Source organism: Sciurus carolinensis, chromosome 13 (genome assembly GCF_902686445.1).
Source record: "Sciurus carolinensis chromosome 13, mSciCar1.2, whole genome shotgun sequence".
Classification (NCBI taxonomy): domain Eukaryota; kingdom Metazoa; phylum Chordata; class Mammalia; order Rodentia; family Sciuridae; genus Sciurus; species Sciurus carolinensis.
The window spans coordinates 6,312,563-6,333,594 of NC_062225.1; the positions used below are offsets into that span (position 1 = coordinate 6,312,563).

The following is a 21,032-nucleotide window of genomic DNA, read 5'->3' on the forward strand; positions in this document are numbered from 1 at the left end:
CACAGGAACAGTCCTGCTGGGCGCCTGGCACCTGTTATTTGCCTCACTGGCCTCTCCTTACTTCATCTGGAAAATGGGTTAACTGGGTCATCTGTCCTAAGGTGCTCACAGAACATGTAACCGGCTGTCATCATTATCGGCGTCTCTGTGTCTCTGGCCATGTGACTTCTGCTCTTTTCAGTCCACCAGACGTCCTTCTCTCGTGACTCCAGGAGAAACATACCCAACTGTGTGCACAGAACTTTCTGCACCCCAGGTGTCATGGTGTCAGTAGGAAGAGGCAAAACTTCTTGCAGGCTTGCGGGTGGTGAGCCCCACGGAGTCATGCCAGGGGAAGGCACGGAGGCCGCTGGGTCGCAGCAGAGAGCCTGGAGGGGTCCCGGAAAGAAGGCTGGGGTGGAGGGGCGGCCCCTCAGGCAGACTGGGAGACGAGCATCCTCCCCCGCGGGCAGCAGGACCCAGGGAAGAAAGGGCCCCTGGGGTCTCGACTGCAGGCCTAGAGTGGCCCGTGGGGCCCCTTGTGTGGCGGCTGCTGAGGACAATCTGCAGCATCCAAGAGGGCTCGGAGCTGGGGCAGAGAGGCCCCGGAGGTCCTGGGACACTGGAGGGCCCCATGCAAGGACGCAGGTATCAGGAGTGCCTCCTGGTCTGCTCCGAGGGTGGCTGGGGCCATCGTGGGAGGGGGACGAGGAAGAGGCCATGACCAGAATGGCGGTGACCAGCCAGGTGCAGCCTGGGGACATGGGGACACCCATGTCTGGTCTTGACCATGCGCCTGACGCCCCTGGGGACTCTCTCTGGTCGGCCTTGGGGCTCCTCTGGGTGCACACAGCACTCAGGCCGCCACCGTCCTGGCCCTGGTCTCCCTGTGGGCAGCTCCCCTTCCAGTGCCTCCAGTCTCGGAGCCCTCGGAGGCAGGGACGGGCGGTCACTGCTGTCCCCGTACCTGGCGCACAGTGGGAGCTCTGAACCCTTAGGGGGTGGCCTGACTTAGTGGGGTCCTCCTCCCTCCGGCACATGGAATGAATCAATCATTCGGGGGCAGGCCCGCGTCCATGCCCCCCTTGGGAGGGGAGCGGGGACACGCAGTTTCCAAGGCGTCCTGGGGCTTCCCCTCCTCCCACGGCCCCGCCCACCCCGCACACGCAGGTCCCCTCCTTTCTCACCCTCAGGACGGGTGCTGTGGGGTCCTCCTTACCAAGCCCTGCCTGCCGCAGGCCTCGCACCCTCTGAATCCCCCACCCCACTCGGCTGGGGCAGACACTGTGTGGCCCCGGAAGTGCCCTCTGCCCTCCCAACCACGTGACCGCGATTTTCCTTGAACACAGCACTTTGTGACTTTGACACCAACTTCAAATGCAGCTTCTTTCCTGTCTTCACCGCAGAGAAGTAGGTTGAGTGGCAGAGAAGTTGCTGGTGAGAGCCCCAGGGACGCCAGGCCTCCGCCCAGGCCCTGCTCCTGCTGGCCCCGTGTGGTCCCCGGGTGCCCAGGTGAGTGCCCGTCCTGGAGCCAGCTGCTCAGGTCCTGCCTCTGGAGCCCCAGGCCCCAAGTGTGACAGCCGGCAGGATATGGCTCCCTCACACCCAGCGGGCGTCTGAGGAGGGCGGGAGCTGGTGGCCCTCAGGCTGAGGGCTGAGGGCAGAGTTGACTTCCTGGCCCTGATTCTCCATTCGGAGCCAGCTCTGTGTGGGTGTTGGGGGCCAGACACCCCGCAAGTGGCCCACCTGCCTCCCTATCCACAGGCACGACCTCAGGTAAGAGACGCCTGGATGGGCAACCCTCGGCTGGGGTGGCCGGTGTCTGCTGTCTGGGGAGGGCAGCGTGCTAGCCGGGAGTCTGGAGGCCTCTGCTGCGGACCAGGAGGGCCCATGTCCAGCTGGAGAAGGAACCTTGAGGAAAGCAGCTCTCCCTTCAGATGGCCGGTGACACAGAGTCCAGGGGACACAGAGCTGCCTGCTCGGTCCCCGACCTGCCACCAGGCCCGTCAGGGCTGCATTCTTGGCTTCAGGATCAGCGAGGATTCCAAAGAGAGCAAGTGTGTGCTCTGGTCCGCGGGCCCCATGAACGCGGGGGCGGCTAGCAGTCTGTGAACTTGAGCCACGAGTGCCCACATTCTGAGGAGGGGGCCCAGGGCGGGCTCGGCTGCTCACCGAGACCTGGGAGGTGCAGGGCCGCTGGTTGGGCTCTGCTCAGCCGCCTCAGGGCCTCCATTTGTATATCTGTCAAATGGGCCCCTCGGAGCTGCAGGGCCTGGCCGTCACTGTGACCTCAGGCGAGACTTCAGGACTGTCTACAAACCCGGCATGGGGTCCCTGTGGGTTAAGAGGGGGGACGTCGCCAGTGTGCCTGGCGCGTGGTAGGTGCTATCTGAGCGTCTCGCTGTGATCCGACTTTTAGGCCTGGCTCTGGGCAGCCTCCGGCTCTGGGCTCCAGAGTTTCCAGAGACTCCTGGGGGCAGCAGCAAGCAGACCAGTCCCTGCTGATGGCTCCTCGCCGCGGCACGTGGACGGGGTGAAGGCTGGGCCTCCGTCTGGAGCCAGTCTGCCTCCCGCGTCCCACAGGGACTGTGGGTGTTGTCTGGAGACATTTTGGTCACATGGGGTGGTGTCGTGGCATCTTGCGCACAGAGGCCAGGAAGGCCGCTGCCCCTGGAATGCGCAGGGCAACCCCACGCTGCCCTCTGGCTCTCCGTGCCGGCCACCAGCATGTTCTTAGTGCTGGATTTGGGGTCCTGCCCCAGTGCGGCCGGGAGAAGGGCGTTGGTGCTGTCCTGAGCCGAGGGAAGAGCCCAGGCAGAGGCCCCGCCGGCTTGGCCCCCCGTCCACTGTCCGGGAGTCAGAGACCCTCTGGCCCACGCTCAGTCCCCACCGCGACCCTGGGCATCATCAGGCTGCTCGAGACACTCAGAAGGCTCTCCGCCCATCAGAGCAGACTGGAAACCTTGTTAGGTACCCATTATTGTGGGCTCTGCCCAGCACGGCCATGTACTGGGGCCTACTGTGTGTCTGGGGGATACAGGCAGCAAGAAATGCAGTCCGCACTCTCACCCCCCCATGCTGGTTCCGGCAAGACGTCAACACCTGGTCACATCCCGGTGGTGAAGAAGCTGGGTCAGGGATGGCGGGGAGGGGAGGTCACACAGAGGAGGAAGTCAGAGAGGCCTCTTAGAAGAGGCCACACTCAGGCACAGGACGGAAGGAAGTGAAGGACATTGGAAAAGAGCACCCAGGCTGAGGGCACAGGTGGTGCAAAGACCCTGAGGCTGGACTACCTGATTAGTTCAAAGAGCCTGAACCATCAACACAGAAGGCCACGCAGCGGGAGCTGGTAGGGAGGCAGGAAGGTGACAGGCACATCACCCAAGGCCATGGAGTGGGGTGGGAGCCCAGGAGGGCTGGAGGATGTGCTGTCACATCCTCTGACCAAAGCCCTCCTGCTGAGTCCCTTGGGATGGAGTTTTATGTATATATACACGTTTTGTACCAGGGACTGAACCCAGGGGCCTTAACCACTGAGCCACGTCCCCAGACCTTTTTATATCTTATTTAGAGACCAGGTCTTGCCCAGCTTCTTAAGGCCTTGCTAAGCTGCTGAGGCGGGCCTTGAACTCTTGATCCTCCTGCTTCAGCCTCCCAAGATTACAGGCATGAGCCCTGGCGCCTCGGGACTGCGTTCCCTGTTGTTTGAGTGCAGTTGGTGTCCCTCCGGCCCCTCACAGTGGGCAATGAATCGGGTGTTTGATGCGCAGTGGACGTTCCCTCAGAGGCCTGCTAACGGCACGTGGGAGCCGAAGCTGGAAAGGTCCGCCTGGGCCCCCGGATCCTTTTCTGTGCTCCCCACGGCATTTGAAACGCTTGGGCCCTGGGCCCCTTTCCTTGGTGGTGTTGGGGACTCTGGGACAGGGGTGATGTAACGCTGCTGTTACCTAAAGAGGACACCGGAGTGGGGGCACGTCAGGCAGATCCAAGGCTCACAGCGTTTCTCCTCCGGCCTCCGGGCTTGGGCTGAGAAGAGGCTGGTCTCCTCTGGCTGTTCCTGGGGTGACCTAGGAGCACCGCCAACTCTGGGACAGACAAACAAGGCTCTTGGGGCCGTGAGCTCAAGAGGTGGCGGGAGAGGCCAGCCCAGGTGCCTGGGGCCTAGGTCTGGGGTGAACAGGCCAACGGTTGGCTGAGCGTCGGCAGCCCGAACCCAGCCCTGCCTGTGCCCTCTGCAAAAGCCCCTGGGTCAGCCAGGCAGGACGGGGCCGGGAGCTCCTGAGGTTGGAGTGTCCCCTGGCCAGGCCAGGAGTCTGCAGGGACGCAGCTCAGGACAGGCCTGTCTGACCCCCGGGTCACACCAGCAGGCTGCAGGCTGGCCTGGCCTGGAGGGGGCCCTGTGCCCGCGTCCTGCCCCTGGACCTTCCGCCTGCTGCCTCTTCTACCCTCCCCTGGTCGCCCCAGTGTCTCTGGCCACAGGGTCCCGAGTTTTACTGATAAGGTCAGGTGGGTCCAGAGGGGCCCAGGGAGATGGCGTGGAGGTGTGCTCAGCTGGCCCCGGGGGACTGTCATCGACAGAGACACAGGGCGAGCGCTTGCCCCTGGGACGGCCCAGCCTAGGTCTGAGGTGGCCCCTCTCAGCCTGCGGCCCTGGACTGGGCCCTGAGGACCGGCCTCCTCCTGTCTCCCCTCTGCCCCCACCCGGTTCTTACTACCCAGGCTGCACCTGCAGCCCCCGCGAGGGCGGAACTTCTCAAACCGTGTTGCTGATAGCTTCCGGCCACAGCTTCCTGCCCAGAGGCCCTGTCACCCCACCCCGTGTGCCTGGACAAGCCCCCACCCCCGTGCCTCACCCCGTTCCCAGTACTCGACGGAAACAGCTGTAGGGGCTGCCAGGAAGGGCCCGCTGGATTGGGAGGATGCGGGGGACTGTACGGATAAAAATCCAGAGGTGAATTTGAAGGAAGGCGGGAGACAGCCAGCAGGTGAGGTGGGGGGAGTTTGGATCCAGTGAGGTCGGCAGGAGGGAGACAGGGGGTCCCTGAGCACAGGCTGCCTTCGCATGCAGGCCTGGAGCTCAGCTCATGTGGAAACAGATTGTGGGGTTCAGCCCACCGCAAGCACCCTTGAGTTAGATCTGGATCTCGGGTTGTATTAATAGAAACAGTTGATAGAGATCAAAGGAGGTGATGCCAGCACAGACCGACCTCAGCCTGGAGATCTGAGTGGGGGTGGTGGCATGGGTAGCCACAGACAGGATGGCCCAAGTAAGGGCTGAGGCTGGGGAAGGGGGGAGCAGAGAGGATCAGAGCAGGAGCAGGCAAGCCAGGGGCTATGCTGAGCACCAGAGAGATCTGTGAGGCGTCAGGGGCTGGGGCCACTGCTTCCGTCACTCAGCAGACCCAGCATGGAGGAGGGCACCACGTACTTGCCTGGCACTACCACCTGCTGGTGGTGGCATGAGGGCTGGGGACCAGCAGGGGATGCAGACTACCAGGCTGGATGAGAGTGGGGTGGGGGTCGGAGAAGCAGAGAGCCATAGCCAGCCCTTGACAACCTTCCCTTCTGCCAGGGGTGGTGCGCATGCCTGTCATCCCAGCGGCTCCGGAGGCTGAGGCAGGAGGATCGCAAGGTCGAGACCAGTTTCAGCAATTTAGCAAGGCCCTGAGCAACTCAGCAAGGCCCTGTCTCAAAATAAAAAAATAAGAAGGACTGGAGATGTGGCTCGCTGGTGAAGCGCCCTGGGTACTGGGTTCAATCCCAGTACCAAAAAATAAATAAGAAAATGGGCAAACGTCCCTTCCCTACTTCCGTTATGATTTTTGACATTTTCCCTCCCAGCTCCTCCTCTCTCAGATAAACGAGTCGAGGTATTTCACATACAGTAAGAGTCATATGCCATCTTAGTGAAGGGTGAGATTTGACACAGGCATGCAGCTGGGAAATGGCCACCTCCATCAGGATGTTCCCCAAGTCCCTGGGGCTGCTCAGTGGTCAACCCCTGCCCCACGGAACCCCGGACGTTCTCCATCCCCACAGTTTTGAACCGAACCTCAGTTGGAGCCCTGAGTCGGGCTTCTGTCACTTGGAGTGACGCCTTCAAGATGCCTCCGGGTTACTGTGAGTCTCACCGATTCCCGTTCCAGTGTCTTCCTCTCAGCCTGAGTGCCCGTCCCTGCCCATCCCTGGACCCCCGGGGCGGATGTGGCTTTCCCCATCTGCAAAAGCTGCTTCTTTTTTTTTTTTTTTTTTGGTTTGGTACCAGGACCAGGGATTGTTCCCAGGGGCACTTTCTACTGAGCCAAATCCCCACTTCTTTTTAATATTTTATTTAGAGACAGGGTCTCACCAAGTTGCTGAGGTCACTAAGTTGCTGAGGCTGGCCTTGAATTCGTGATCCTCCTGTCTGAGCCTCCCAAGCCACTGGGATTACAGGTGTGCGCCTCCATCCTGGCCCTCAACAATATTACATATTTTTGGGGTACTGGGTGTCAAAGCCAGGCACCTGCCAGATAAGCACCTCACACTAAGTGACACTGGCAACCCAACCATACTTAGTAAATAAGGTACCTTGAAACAGAAAGACATGTACAAGGTTAGAGACGGATCACTTGACAAGAACGTGAGCAGTCTTGTAGGAACCTAAATCTGTATTTCCCCGAGGACGGTGGTTCAGCACTTGTTAATCCTGGGGGACTCTGCAGAACTGTGAGTGAGAACCCCTGGACCTCCCTATCCATGCGCCCCTCCCTCGGCATCCGTCATCAGGATTCGTTTTTGGATACCTTTCAAAAGAAAGTGCTGTTGTCAGTACACATCGCACCCAGACATTCTGCATGCAGAACGTCAAACAGCCCTCCGTACAGTAGGGTTCTTTCTTCTTGAGGGGTGCACACAACGAACTGCAAAAGTCTTAAGTGTAAGCTGGGCGCGGGGCACACGCCAGAAATCCCAGTGGCTCGGGAGGTGGAGGCAGGAGGATGCAAGCTCAAAGTCAGCCTCAGCAACTTAATGAGAACCTAAGCAGCTCAGTGAGATCCTGTCTCTAAAAAAAAAAAAAAATATATATATATATATATATATATATATACATATATATATATATATATATATATATATATATATATATAAAGGGCTGGGGATGTGGCTCAGTGGTTAAGCACCTCTGGGTTCAATTCCTGGTACCAAAAAAAGAAAGTCTTAAGTGTACACTGAGTTTTGATTAATTCGGACATGTGTAGAGGGACTTCTCTCAAGACACTATTGTCATCGTGGTCCCCAGCTTCGGGTAGACAATTTTAGATCATCTGCCTTACCGGCTTATCTATCCGCCCTTCCCCAATCCCACATATTTTGCTAAGTGGCTGTATTCAGGTTCACACTGGAGTCAAACCCTGATCCTCCGTTCAGGGATATCGATTAGTTTACACTTTGTAATACCTTGTTAAGGAAGGGAGAGGGGCAAGGCAAGGGGGACTTTCCAAGAGGGAGCATCAGTGGACGAGAGGGAAAGGCCGGCGCGGCAAGGATCCTTTGATGAACAAAGCTTGTTCCAGCCTCAGGGCCTTCGCACATGCGGTTCCTGCTGCCTGATGTGCCCCCCGCCCAGGCTTTTTGAAAAGCTGGTTCCTCCTCATCCTTCTAGTTCTGCCTTAAACACTACCTCCTCAGAGAAGGTGACCATCTTAGCCTTAGTGACCTCTTTATCTCCATATCTCGCTGTCCATTTCCTTTATAATCCTGACTTTAATCTGTAGTGCATATTTTTGTTCCAGTCTGCCTACCGCAATGCCCCGACCCCCTGCTATCATCCGGAGGGCAGGGAGGGACCACGTCTGCCTTATGCATCCATATCCCCAGCACGGGCCGAAATACAGTGGACATTCGACACGAGCTTGGGAAATGGATGGAGGGTCTCAGGTGGTGGCGCCGGGGCACTGGTAGAGGTGTCTGGGCGCTCCGCACGAGGTCTCCAAAAGTCAGGGGCTTCGGGACTCCGGCTCCTCTCTGCGCGTCGGAGGGCCTCAGTGTCCCACGCCCCTCTGACCCGCAGGGCCCGGCGAGGCGCGGGGGCGCGCAGGCGGCGATGCCGGACCCGGCGGCGCACCTGCCCTTCTTCTACGGCAGCATCTCGCGCGCCGAAGCGGAGGAGCACCTGAAGCTGGCGGGCATGGCCGACGGGCTCTTCCTGCTGCGCCAGTGCCTGCGCTCGCTGGGCGGCTACGTGCTGTCGCTGGTGCACGACCTGCGCTTCCACCACTTCGCCATCGAGCGCCAGCTCAACGGCACCTACGCCATCGCGGGCGGCAAGGCGCATTGCGGCCCCGCCGAGCTCTGCGAGTTCTACTCGCGCGACCCCGACGGGCTGCCCTGCAACCTGCGCAAGCCTTGCAACCGGCCCGCGGGCCTCGAGCCGCAGCCCGGGGTCTTCGACGGCCTGCGCGACGCCATGGTGCGCGACTACGTGCGCCAGACCTGGAAGCTGGAGGTGAGGGCGCGGGACCGGGGCGGGGACGGGGTCCGCTTGGCCCGCCCGCGCGATGCTGTTAGGGAGCTGGAGGGATGGGGCCCGGGCCAGGGGCGGGACCAGGAGGTGGCTCTGCTGGTGGTGGAGGTGGGCGTCGTCCAGGACCGAGAGAGGCCCGGTGAGTGGCTGTGCCGAGCTGATGGTGGAGTGTGATCTGGAGCCCGAGAGGTGAGCTTGGGCTGGGGGCTTGGGAGGAGGGCGCGCGGCTCGGGTGTGCCCGGGGTGGGGCCGCTGCTGAGGGCCGGGCTGCACCCGCTGCGCAACTGCTCGACTGGAAGGTGGGGTCTGGGGCCTGGTGACTCCCTTGGTGGATCAGGAAGGTGACCATGGAGACTGTCCTCAACAGCAGCGTGACACACCCTAGGGGCGCGTGGATGGTGGGCGGGGGTCTTACCGGCTGCGATCGGGAGGGTCCAGCAGAGGGGAGGGGTTTCTGGGGCCACGCCCTCGCGGCACTTATAACTCCCCTGGCCTCCCCTCCCCTAGGGCGAGGCCCTGGAGCAGGCCATCATTAGCCAGGCGCCGCAGGTGGAGAAGCTCATTGCCACCACGGCCCACGAGCGGATGCCCTGGTACCACAGCGACCTGACCCGCGAGGAGGCGGAGCGCAAACTCTACTCAGGCTCGCAGACCGACGGCAAGTTCCTGTATGTGGGGCCCCGTGGGGCGGTGGGGCCTGGGGGGACTGGCCTCGGCCGCGAGCTCAAGTGGGTTGCCTTGTCCGTTTCTGGTGTGCGAAGGACGTTTCTGGTGGCAACGTAGCTGCAATAAGTGGCCAAACCTTCAGAGCCGGTGGGCCCGGGTGGCTTCTGTCACCTACGTGGCGTTGGTCTTGGGCATGTAGCTGAGTTTCTGCCTCCCTCCGTTTCCTCTCCTTCATTTTACGAATATATACTGAATTCTTATTGGGTGCCAGGCACTGAGGACCTGGCGGCAAGCCACACAGACACCAGTGCCCGTCCTCCCGGGGCAGGTAGGAAAACACTAAGAAAATCTAGACTGTGGCGGACGTCGGTGTGCAGTGCTAGTGAGGGCGCTGAAGGAGGCCTTCCCAAAAGTGACTTTTCCCAAAGTTTTCACGTGTCTTTTTAGGTACACGTGGCAGTGGAGTGTATTTTGACATACTGTACGTGCATGGGGCATAGCTTCCCATTCTGGAGGTTAAACATGATGAGGAGTTTCACTGGTCGTGTGTTCACATGTGAACACGGGAAAGTGATGTGCAGTGCATTTTACTGTCTTCCCATTCCCATCCTCCTCCCCTCCCTTCATTCCCCTTTGTCTAATCCAAACTACTTCTATTCTTCCCTCCCCCACCCCTTATTGTATGTTAGCATCCACAGATCAGAGAGAACTCTTGGTCTTTGGTTTTTCTGGGATTGGCTTATTTCACTTAGCATGATAGTCTCCAGCTCCATCCATTTACTGTCAAATGCCATTTCATTCTTCTTTATGACTGAGTAATATTCCATTGTGTATATGTACATTTTCTTTATTCATTCATCTGTTGAAGGGCATCTAGGTTGATTCCACAGTTTATCTATAGTGAATTGAGCTGCTATGAATATCAATGTGGCTGTGTCACTGTAGTATGTTGATTTTAAGTCCTTTTAGTATATGCCAAAGAGTGTGATAACTGGGCCAAATGGTAGTTCCATTCCAAGTTTTCTGAGGAATCTTCATACTGCTTTCCATAGTGGTTGCTTCAATTTGCAGTCCCACCAGCAATGTATGTGTGTACCTTTGTCCCCACATCTTCGCCAACATTTATTGTTGCTGTATTCTTGATAATTGCCATTCTGACTGGAGTGAGATGAAATCTCAGTGTAGTTTTAACTTGTATTTCTCTAATTGCTAGATGTGGAACTTTTTAAAATATATTTTTGATGATCGTTTTTCTTCTGTGAGGTGCCTGTTCAGTTCCTTAGCCCCTTTATTGATTGCGCTATTTGTTTTCTTGGTGTTGAGTGTTTTGAGTTCTTTGTGCCTCCTGGAGATTAGTGCTCTATCTGAGGTGCAGGTGGCAAAGATTCTCTCCCATTCTGTAGGCTCTCTCTTCTCGCTCTTGGTTGTTTTCCAAAAGGTGACTCATGATTAAAGAACTGCAGGAGGAGAGAAGGGATCCGTGGAGTCTGGGGTGTAGCTCAGTGGTAGGTGCCCAGCACCTCAACGGCAAAACCAAACCCAAAACCAAACCAAAAGACCGGAGGAGCGCTGTGCAGCTTTCAGGTGGAAGCAGGATGTTGGGTGCAGAGATCGGAGGCAGGGATTCGTTTGGCATGTTCCAGAAACAGGGAGGAGGCCAGTGTTCCCGGAGCCCAGTGAGTGAGGGGGAGTGGACGTGGCTCGGGCTTTTCCCTGGAGGGAGGGTCGCTCTCTAACTGTCCGCTAGGGGGCAGCAGCACCGAGCCGAGGGCCTGTTGCAAGGCTCACGCGCATGAGGCGGTAGCGTGGAAGCTGGAGGCTTGGGAGAACGCACCGCGGTCCGCTGTGCGTGTGGGCGCGGGTGTCCCGGCAGAGCGGAGGCATCCTGGTTGTTGTCTCGAAAGACTCTCTAGCGCTCTTGAAAACGCTGCGGGTGTTGAAGACCCTGCCGGGCAGCCGCGTTCTGGCTCGGATGCAGGTTCCGCTGTGCGACAGATGTTATGCAGACGTCAGCTGAGGTCTCTCAGAGAAACAGGGTGCCTGCCCCTCTCGCATGACCCCAGGAGGTCCAGGGTCCTCCCCCAAATCCACAGGGTAAATCCCCAGGGCCTCCCTTCTCCTGGTGCTGCTTGATTTGAGTACCTGCCTCGACCAATTCTCAGGTCACCCCTTTCTCTAGGGCCGTTCCCTCTCCTGGGGCCCACCCACCTGGAGGAACTGACCTCCTTCCTCCATTTCCTCCAGTCATGTGAGGTCTACACAGATGTGGGCACATCTCCCCAGAGAGGTGTCCCCTCCCACGATTCTGCTGTCAGCTGATAAATTTTTTTCACTCTAACTCATAGATTTAGTGAGTGGGAGTGACATGTCTAAGGATTTTGAGGGAGCCCTTGAATGCAGTCCAGAGAGAACACTGAGCTGCAAAGATGGCTTTTGAATAATTGAAGTTAGGGCAGTTTCTCCAAGAGAAAACCTTTGCGTTTGTATCAGTTAGCTTTTTGCTGTGTAACAAACTTTCCCACGACTTATTGGCTCAAAACAACACACAATGTATTCTCACAATTCTGTGAGCAAGCTGAGCACTTCTCCTTTGGGTTGGGACTGAATAGGTTGGGATGGACACGATCGGTAATGGGGATGAGGGACAAGCTGACTGTGGAGCACCATTGTCCAGGGCTAGCCTGGGCTCGTTCCCATGGTGGAGACTGTAGGTTTTTCAAGAATAGTCAGGTAGGGCAAGTTCCAATACACAGTGCTTTTCAAAACTCTGCTTGTGTGGTGTTACTGATGTCCTACTGACTGAGGCAGGTCATGTGTCCCAAACCAAAGTCACCGTGAAAGAGGGACTAGTCAAGGGAGGGGGTGAAGATGCTAGTTTTGCAGCCTATCAGAAGCTTGGACTGAGGGGGTCGTAGGCAGGCATGGGTATCTCAGCAGGGGCATTTCAGGCCATCTTTATTTCTGTTTGGACTATGGACAACAGGATCTCCACCTGGGGTCTCCTGCATGCAGATGCTGGTCCTTTATCCAGAGGCTGCGTCCCCTGCCTCAGCTGTGATGCCGTTACTGACGTTGGGTGGCACGCACACACTCCCGTCCCACCGCTCATGAGATTCCTCAGCTCTTCCTGTAGCTATGGCCCATTCCTCCTCCTCCTCTCTTTCTCCTTCATAAAATATGAGTTCGTCTTTCCTTGATCTTGTCACCCTCTCTGGTTTCAAGTCCCCAATGCAGCGTTTCCTCTCTGCAAGTCACTGCTTTGCTTCGCTTTCCTCCTCTCCCGCCTCCCTTCCTCCGTGGCCTGCCCACCCCCCCATGCACAACCACAGCCACGTAAGGACCCCCTCCGGTGGTTTAAGGGTCCCCCATGCCCCCAAGGCCTCCTGAAGCTGTCCCAGGGGAAGTAAGCTGCAGGAAGAGCAGGTGGTTGCCAAGCCCCCAGGAAAAGTTTGCAAACAGCAGCATTAGCTGGCTGGGAATCAGCCAGGCAGTCGAGATGAGAGGAATCTCAGGAAAACCAGGGTCACAGGCCCGCATTGGTGGGGGGCGTGGCGGCCAGGGAGTCAGGATCTGGGCCCTGCGAGGAGACGGAGGCTGGCAGTGAGACGGGGAAACAGTCGTGGTGTTATGAGTGACCGTGCCTCGTTCTGGGGGTGCCAAGAGCCAGAAGGGCTATGACTCAGACTCCTGGGAAGCAGGACAGAAATGGCTCCAGATTCTTGCGCCCCCGCCGGGGAGGCCTGCCTGGTCAGCCGGGGGGTGGTCGGGCTGAGGTCAAGGTTGCAGCAACAGGGCCCCAGGTGGGGCAGGGCAAGAGGAGCATCCCCGCAGATCCCAGGGTGGGCGGGGGACAAGCCTGCACTGGCCTAGTTGCAGGATAAGGTTTCCGCTCAGGCCTAGCTAGGCCCAGGGCCACCTTGAGCTCGACACAGAGGTGCCTCCCTGAGAAGGTCCGGGTGGAAATGACTTCCAACTCTCCTGGGTCTACCTGCTGCAGGCTGAGTGTCCCCTCGGGGTGGCTGTGCATCTGTGTTGGTGCGAGGCTGAGTGAGCCTCCCTGGGTGGAGGCTGAGTGGTCCTCCTGGGGTGGAGTACAGGGGCCCCTTGTTTGGACCCCGTGACTGAGCATCCAGTGATGGGGGCTGAGTGTCCGCTGTGGGTGGTCAGTGTCCCCGTGATCGGGCACACGGCTGCCCTGTGCTGCTCTCTCCAACCACCCTTCCTACCACGCCAGGAGCGTGGAGGCCAGGGGAGGCCTGGCCTTGTCTTCTCCAGTCTCTGCAGCTTCTCCAAGCAGCTCCTGGGTGTGAAACCCAGAGGGTGGTATGTGGGGACGGGAGGCAGAGTGGGGCGGGCCCCCAAGTGCCGTGGGGTGACGCCCTCCCACCCTCTAGGTTGAGGCCCCGGAAGGAGCAGGGCACGTACGCGCTGTCCCTCATCTACGGGAAGACGGTGTACCACTACCTGATCAGCCAGGACAAGGCCGGCAAGTACTGCATCCCCGAGGGCACCAAGTTTGACACGCTGTGGCAGGTAGGCCCGTGCACCTGGCCTGGGGAGGCGGCGGGTGCTGGGGCGGGGGAGCGGCCAGGCCTGACGCCTGCCCCTGCAGCTGGTGGAGTACCTGAAGCTGAAGTCCGACGGCCTCATCTACTGCCTGAAGGAGGCCTGTCCCAACACCAGCGCCAGCTCGGCGGCAGGTGAGAGGGCCCCCGGCTGGAGAGGGCCCGCGTCCCCGCCCCTCCCTCACCGTCCCTTCTGCTCCCTCAGGGGCCGCTGCACCCACTCTCCCAGCCCATCCGTCCACCTTCACCCAGGTGAGTCAGCCGTGCCCCAGAGCTGGGGACTCGGGCTGGCTGTGTGGGTGGGCTCCGGGATCGGCGGGCCTGGAGAGGGGTTGCTAGGCAGGGGTCTCCCCAGCACCGTTCCTGGGGGTCCTCAGCAGGCGTGGGTCTCAGGACAGGGGCTGGGCAGCCCCCGCTGGGGCCCCGCTGACTGTTGCCGACCCTGTGACCTTCAGCCTCAGAGACGGGTGGACACTCTCAACTCAGATGGATACACCCCGGAGCCAGGTGAGCGGCAGGGGTGGAGGTGTGGGTGATGCTCCTGCCAGCTGAGCAGGGTCCAAGGCCGGGCTGTGGCCTCCGCAGTGGTGATGGGCCCGGCTTGCCCCCTGCCCACGCCCCTGCGCATGTGTGTCCAGTGTGTGCTGACCCAGGGGAGCAGCCCTGGCCGCCCCACAAGTTTGGGGTGCCCGCCACCTGCCTGGTACCTGTCGCACTCCCTGGTGGCTATGTGAGGAGCCCCTTGAATCCCCCACAGACCGTGTGAAGTAGTCTTGGTGATTGACAGGGGAAGGGAGGGCTGCTGGCAGAGCGACTCCTGGGGTGTGGTCCCTCTGCTCCTATCCCACGTGTGGGTGGACGCCAGTGCAGGGGAGGGGTCTTGTGAGGCCTCAGCCACAGCTGGGAGGTGCATACCTGGACATGGGCAGGCCCAGTGTGTGCGCCTGAACACACTCGTGCACGTTCCAGCTGGCACCCGTGGTGACGTGCGGCTGCCCCGCACCTGCCTCTTGAGTCCACTTCTAGGTGGCTTCACGGGGCGCTTGTGCTTGTGACACTCAAAAGGACACGCCCACTTGTCCTGTGCCTGGGGGACTGCGTGTCCTGGGTGCGTGCCTTATGGGACTGAGGCTGCCGCCCTCCGCCTCTGACCCGGAGCGCCTGTGCGTGTGCCCAGCGCGCCTGACGTCCTCAGACAAGCCGCGCATGATGCCCATGGACACGAGCGTGTACGAGAGCCCCTACAGCGACCCCGAGGAGCTCAAGGACAAGAAGCTCTTCCTGAAGCGTGAGAACCTCCTGGTGGCCGACATTGAACTTGGCTGTGGCAACTTCGGCTCAGTGCGCCAGGGCGTCTACCGCATGCGCAAGTACGGCCAGCCCTGCGGTGGCGGGGGCATCGCTGTGTGGGGGCAGGAGTTTGGCTGGGAACAGGCTCTGGGATGGGATGCTGCTTGCTGAAGGAGTTTCTGGAAGGTTCAGGAACCCCTGACGGGGGCAGAGGGAGGCGTGGGCCTGGGCCAGGGGGAGCGTGGGCTGAGCCTTGTTGCCCCAGAGGCCGGGGACATCCCAGGGGAGCTGCAGAGAGGCGCCTGCCTCGGAGGCGGAGGGAGGCAGCCCTGGGGGCCTCGGCCCTGCGCTCTCAGCAGCTGGAGAGTGAGTGGCTGAGCCGCACCCGCTGGGCTGGGAGAAGGCGGAGGCGGTCGTGCGGCTCAGCAGGCACCGCCTCTGCGCCCACGGCCCCGCGCAGGAAGCAGATCGACGTGGCCATCAAGGTGCTGAAGCAGAGCACGGAGAAGGCGGACAAGGACGAGATGATGCGCGAGGCGCAGATCATGCACCAGCTGGACAACCCCTACATCGTGCGGCTCATCGGCGTGTGCCAGGCCGAGGCGCTCATGCTGGTCATGGAGATGGCGGGCGGCGGGCCCCTGCACAAGTTCCTCGTCGGGAAGAAGTGAGTCCCGCGACCAGCGGGCCAGCAAGGGCGGGGCTGGCGACCCCAGCGGTGGGACACGCTCGTGCACGCCAGGCATGGCCGCGCACGCCCAGCCCACAGACAGCCTGACAAAGCAGCGCGCTGGTCCTCAGTTTCTCCAGGTGTACCGCGTTGGTGGTGCCAGGGCCCACGCAAGGGCTCTTGTGGGGATTGAATGGGTCCATACTTAAAAGTGCTCAGATGGCATCTGGCACTGCCCGCAGGAGCTGTGTAAATGTCAGCTCACCCCAGCTGCCCAGAGTCTCTGGGTCAGAGTCATGAGCCGTGGGGAACTGCTGATCATGGATCAGCTGTGATCTCAAGCAGCAGACTGCAGCCCACCGCTTGCTGTTGGACTGCCTGGTTTTATATTTTTATTTTATTTTTTGATACTGGGGATTGAACCCAGGAGTGCTTAACCACTGAGCCACATCCCCAGCCCCCTTTTCATTTTGAGACAGGTCTCAATAAGTTGCTTAGGGCCTTGTTAAGTTGCTGAGGCTGGCCTCAATCTTGCCATCCTCCTGCCTCAGCCTTCTGAGCTGCCGGGATCATAGGTGTGTGCCACCATGCCCAGGGGTTTTATATTTTTAAAGAATATGAAAAACAAAGCATATGTGTTAGAGAGCTGACAAAAGCTAAAATATTTGCTATCTGGTTCTCTACTGAAAATTTCTGTCATTTCATTTGTGATCTTCATGCCCCACACTTGATGCCACAGACCCGTGTGCAGGCCCACCCCGGGACATTTTTGCTAAACCCTACTCGTGGGCACACATGCCTTTACGGTGTGTCCCCAGTCACACATTTGGTCACTGGACAAGTATTTGTTGGACAGTTTTTTGGTGATAGGAAATATTAACAAGTGCTTGGGGTCATCAGCAAATAAAAGCAGCAAAGCCCACTGCCCTGTGTTCTGGTTGGAGAAGAGAACCTTGAATAATATTGGACAGGTTAGAAGATTGATTCTGCAGGAAGGAGCTGAGCAGGTCAAGGGGGTTGGATGTCAGGGTGGAAGATGAGGTTTGAGTAAATTGATGGTGGTTACCAAGCACAAATCTGCAGGAAGAACATTCCAGACAGCAAGTACAACCTGTGCAAAGGTCCTGAGGTGGGCCAAGCCTGGTATGGTAGAGGACCGGTGGGGGAGGTCGATGTGGGTGGAGCGGTGGTGGGTGGAGCCTCCTGGGCTGTGAAGAGGTCTTGGGCTTTTGCCCTGAGTGAGGTGGGAGTTGGGAGGCTGTGAGCTGAGCGGGGACAGGGCCTGACCTAGATGAAGGGAGGTCAGCCTCCGGAGGAAGCCAGGAGGGAGGCCTGAGGCCTGGGCAGAGCCTGCTGTCCTGCCCAGGTGAGGCTGCTGGGGCCTGGATCAGGTGGCAGGAGCAGAGGTGGAGAGAAGTGGGAGATTCTGGAGAGCTTCTGAAGGCAGAGCTGGCAGTGTTTGCTGACATGGTGTGAGGAGGAGCTGAGGCCAGACAGAAGGACAGAGCCGTGCTGAACATGGGTGGGGACCCTGTGCGTGCGTGTGTGCGTGTGTGAACCCCAGGAGCCCAGCTTTGGCTGTATTATCTCTAAGAAGCCCATGAGATGCTCCCAAGGGCACCCTGTCTCGGCTTGGGGTCGTGGCCCCTCGGCGACACAGCTTCCAGCATGGAGGAGGGCGGGTTGCTCTCCTGCCAGCTGGCTCACAGCAGGTCCAGTAAGTGCCTGCGGCACACATGGCACCCGGTGGCAGAGAGGTGGCTGTGCCTCCCGGGAGCTTGCTTGGTCCCCTCCCGCTGACCCCGCCTTCCCTGGCGCCCAGGGAGGAGGTCCCGGTCAGCAACGTGGCCGAGCTGCTGCACCAGGTGTCCATGGGCATGAAGTACCTGGAGGAGAAGAACTTCGTGCACCGCGACCTGGCGGCCCGCAACGTCCTGCTGGTCAACCGGCACTACGCCAAGATCAGCGACTTCGGCCTTTCCAAGGCCCTGGGCGCGGACGACAGCTACTACACCGTGAGCCCCCGCCCGTGGCGCCCGGGACGGGGTGGGCGGCCTGCGGCCCGCACCCGTCCCAGCGGCCTCTGTCCCCCAGGCCCGCTCGGCCGGGAAGTGGCCGCTCAAGTGGTACGCGCCCGAGTGCATCAACTTCCGCAAGTTCTCCAGCCGCAGCGACGTCTGGAGCTACGGCGTCACCATGTGGGAGGCCTTCTCCTACGGCCAGAAGCCCTACAAGGCAGGCGCGGGCAGGCGCGGGCGGGCGCGGGCGGGGAGGGCGGCCAGGGTTCCCGGCGGCTCACCGTGCCCTCGGCCCTGGCCGGCAGAAGATGAAGGGCCCCGAGGTGCTGGAATTCATCAAGCAGGGCAAGCGGATGGAGTGTCCCCCCGAGTGCCCGCCGGAAATGTACGCGCTCATGAGCGACTGCTGGATCTACAAGTGAGTCAGAGGCTGGGCGGACCGGGGACAGGGGCCTGGGCCGGAGGTCCTGGTACCAGTCAGTGTCACCGTAACTCTACCCAGAGACCCTTCCTGTGGCCTTCTCTGGCCTTTCCAACCCTTGGCACCCTTGTCCACCTGCACCAATCATGGCTCTGCGCTGTGTGGACCCCACCATGCGGCAGGGGCCACACCGACCCCTGCCTGTGGACCCGCGTCCACCAGCCCCCTCTCCACCGCATCTGCGCTGCTGCAGTGAGTCCACAGGCCCCGGCACACACGCCAATATCTGGGCATGCAGCGACCCTCCAGGATCTAGGCCCTCCACCCCACCAGCCCTGACTCACCACCTAGCTACGCAGAGGCCACACGGAGGGACCCAAACGCTCAGCATTGTCACCCCCCAACCCGAACATCCCAACTCCCCATCAGGCAACACGTAATACGCAACCAAACCAACTGCTGCCCGGCAGTGGTCATGCAACATGGGGACACTGGGACATTTGACACTCTGGCGGCCACACTTGTGACGTTCACTGTGGTACACTCACACTATCCAACAGTCAGGATGAGCCCATCCTGCCCCCACGTGCATGAACTCAGCCTCCACCAGGAAGCCCCCCCCCCTTACAGCGGGACCCCAGGACCCAAAGAGGCCAGCTCCTGCCACCCCGGGACCCCACCCTTCCCCATAGAAGCACCAGATGGCCCGCCCTTGGCCACCCTGCACCTCTGCATTCAGTACCCCAGCTCCCCTGGGTGCTCTGCCCAGTGAACCCAGTTCCTGGCCGGCTCAGCATGTGGTTACAGGAGGCATTTGGGTGGCGCCCGAGTTCCAGAACTCTCGCCCAACACCCACTTAGGACAACCCCACTCCTTTCTGGAGCCCTGGGTGCGTCTGACTTCTGGCTGGAGTTGGACTGAGTGTGGCCCGTATCTACCCTTGGCCCGCAGCTGGGAGGAGCGGCCCAACTTCCAGATGGTGGAGCAGCGCATGCGTGCCTACTACTACAGCCTGGCCAGCAAGGCGGAGGAGCCCGGGCAGAGTGGACAAGGGGTGGAGGCCCCGTGCGCCTGAGCAGCCCAGCCCCCACCTGCCTCAGCCGTCCTAGGACCTGCAGGGTGCTGAGGCCAACTCAGGTCCTCTCCCCGCTCCCGCTGGGCTGTGGGAAGGGGCACGGGGCCTCAGACCCCCTCAAATTCCCTACCTGGTTTGGGTTCTGCTGGGCTGGCTGTGGATGTGCAGCCTGGTCCTGGGCCGAGGGGCGACCTGGCCAGGAGGAGCCCTCCCCGCGAAGGGCCTTCTGGCCTTCTGCAATCACTGGAATAAACTCCTCTTCCCTTTTGCTCCAGGACCTTCATCTTTCCTGGGGGGCAGCCAGGAGCCTGGGGAGGTGGGCGGGTCATTAGAAGGAGTGCCTCAAAGCCAAGCCTGGAAGGGACCCTGGGGAGATGGGATGGTTTTCTCACTCTGCCCTTAGAGCACTTCACAGAGGGCCGGGCGGGGGCAGAGTGGAGTGGAGCCAGGTGGGGTGGGGGCAGGCGGCAGGCGGCAGGCAGGCTCCCTGGCTGGGGACATCAGGGTCACCTGGAGGGATTTTAACAAACACCGATCGCACCCCAACCACGGGAAATGTGGGGGCCTCCAGGTCTCTCTGGGCACCAGCCCCTGCCCACGGCTCCCAACTCCGTCCCTGGGCCCAGCAGCCACAGTGGGGTCTTCCTCACCTGGTGCCCCAAAGCGCCAGCCCAGCCCTGCTCAATCTTGCTCCCTCCGCAGTCTTTTCTGGATTCGCCCTCCAGCTGCCCGGCCAGGGCCTCATTTTCTGGGCCGGGGTGATTGGTTCAGGGGAGAGCAGGTGCCCACTCAGAGCCAATGAGAGACCGGGAGATTTGCTGGGGATTCTGGGGACACAAACTTTTCTTTTTATTTGAGGCTGAGGTCAGTCCATCTGGATGGCCTGTGGCCATTCTGAGGGACCACGGCGCTGGGGTTGGGCCACAGGTAGTGGGGTCTGAGCCCTGGTGGCTGGCCACAGAGAGGAGCCCCGGGGCCTTGGTGACATGTGAGTAAGTTGTCAGACCAAGAAACTGACTCTGGGACAGTGCTGTTAACTCCGGTACAGACCTTATTCTGATCTCACCATTTCCTGTTGAGTTTTAATAATTTAAGTGTAAGCTTAAACGAGCATATCTTATTATCTGTCCTTTAATGAACTTTGTCATGGAGGTTGATTTCGACAATCCCAGTAATGTCACCAACGTCAGACACCTCTGACTCGGCTCTGCGTTGGTTTTGAGAGTAGGTTTGTCGTGTTGGGAATGGTTTGAGGGTCTTCAGCTCCCTCCAGGCTGTAGATGGATTAGATTCAAAACAGATGAGAACACAGTCATTAGAAACACACAGAACTTGAATTTCTTTAATTTTGTATAACCACTTGGAATATTTTTTTTGTTTAAAATTTAAAACAGCAGTGTCATGAAAATCATGAGAATGTTTTTCTCAAGTACATATATTCATACATGAACTGTATCAATGAATTTGAATGCTAAAGTGAAAACATTGTTTTTAAATCGTTTAAAAATTGATGAATAAATCAGGAAAATTACATCTGGTGTAATTCAGAGGCTTCCTAAATTTTGCTATTCACAGATTAATTCAGTTTATTAAAATTCATTTGTTACCGAACAAGCATGTTATTACACAAAATACATCAGACAGTAAATAGATTTCTTTTATGGTCATAAATGTTATTTCTTTTGTTTCGTGATTACTGTTAAAAATAAGATTGTTTTATGGGAAAGAGGTGTTATAAAATACACAGGGAACGCTCATTGGCTAAATGGTGAATAAGCCGATGAAAGAGGGTGCAGTTCCACCAGGTACCACGAGGTGGCACTGTTCCCCAAGCCAAGCCGG

At 59.1% G+C, this 21,032-nt stretch overlaps 1 protein-coding gene across 5 annotated transcripts; it reads left to right on the forward strand.

Annotated features, from left to right (window-relative positions):
* Nucleotides 1-1,196: 1,196 nt before the first annotated feature.
* Nucleotides 1,197-20,789, forward strand: LOC124963657 (tyrosine-protein kinase ZAP-70). 5 transcript variants are annotated; one of them, XM_047523459.1, is made up of 13 exons: nucleotides 1,197-1,491; nucleotides 8,033-8,467; nucleotides 8,993-9,153; nucleotides 13,546-13,684; nucleotides 13,764-13,851; nucleotides 13,922-13,968; nucleotides 14,172-14,223; nucleotides 14,894-15,086; nucleotides 15,467-15,673; nucleotides 17,499-17,691; nucleotides 17,771-17,911; nucleotides 18,000-18,112; nucleotides 18,976-19,113. In XM_047523459.1, exons 2-13 carry the CDS (start codon nucleotides 8,066-8,068, stop codon nucleotides 19,034-19,036), a joined length of 1,797 nt encoding a protein of 598 aa, XP_047379415.1. In that variant the 5' UTR covers nucleotides 1,197-1,491; nucleotides 8,033-8,065; the 3' UTR covers nucleotides 19,037-19,113. The 5 variants fall into 5 exon arrangements, with proteins under 5 accessions (XP_047379415.1, XP_047379411.1, XP_047379412.1 ...); XM_047523455.1 differs by having other exon boundaries at nucleotides 1,199-1,491; nucleotides 19,067-20,788; XM_047523456.1 differs by lacking the exon at nucleotides 1,197-1,491 and adding an exon at nucleotides 1,667-1,755 and having other exon boundaries at nucleotides 19,067-20,788.
* Nucleotides 20,790-21,032: the final 243 nt, after the last annotated feature.

Bases quoted from the DNA above. Each gene is read 5' to 3' on its own strand.
- LOC124963657 (XM_047523455.1), top strand. From the start codon at position 8,066: ATGCCGGACCCGGCGGCGCACCTGCCCTTCTTCTACGGCAGCATCTCG. The intron at 9,154-13,545 runs GTATGTGGGGCC...CCCACCCTCTAG, and splicing joins CAGACCGACGGCAAGTTCCT to GTTGAGGCCCCGGAAGGAGC. The intron at 13,852-13,921 runs GTGAGAGGGCCC...CTGCTCCCTCAG, and splicing joins CAGCGCCAGCTCGGCGGCAG to GGGCCGCTGCACCCACTCTC.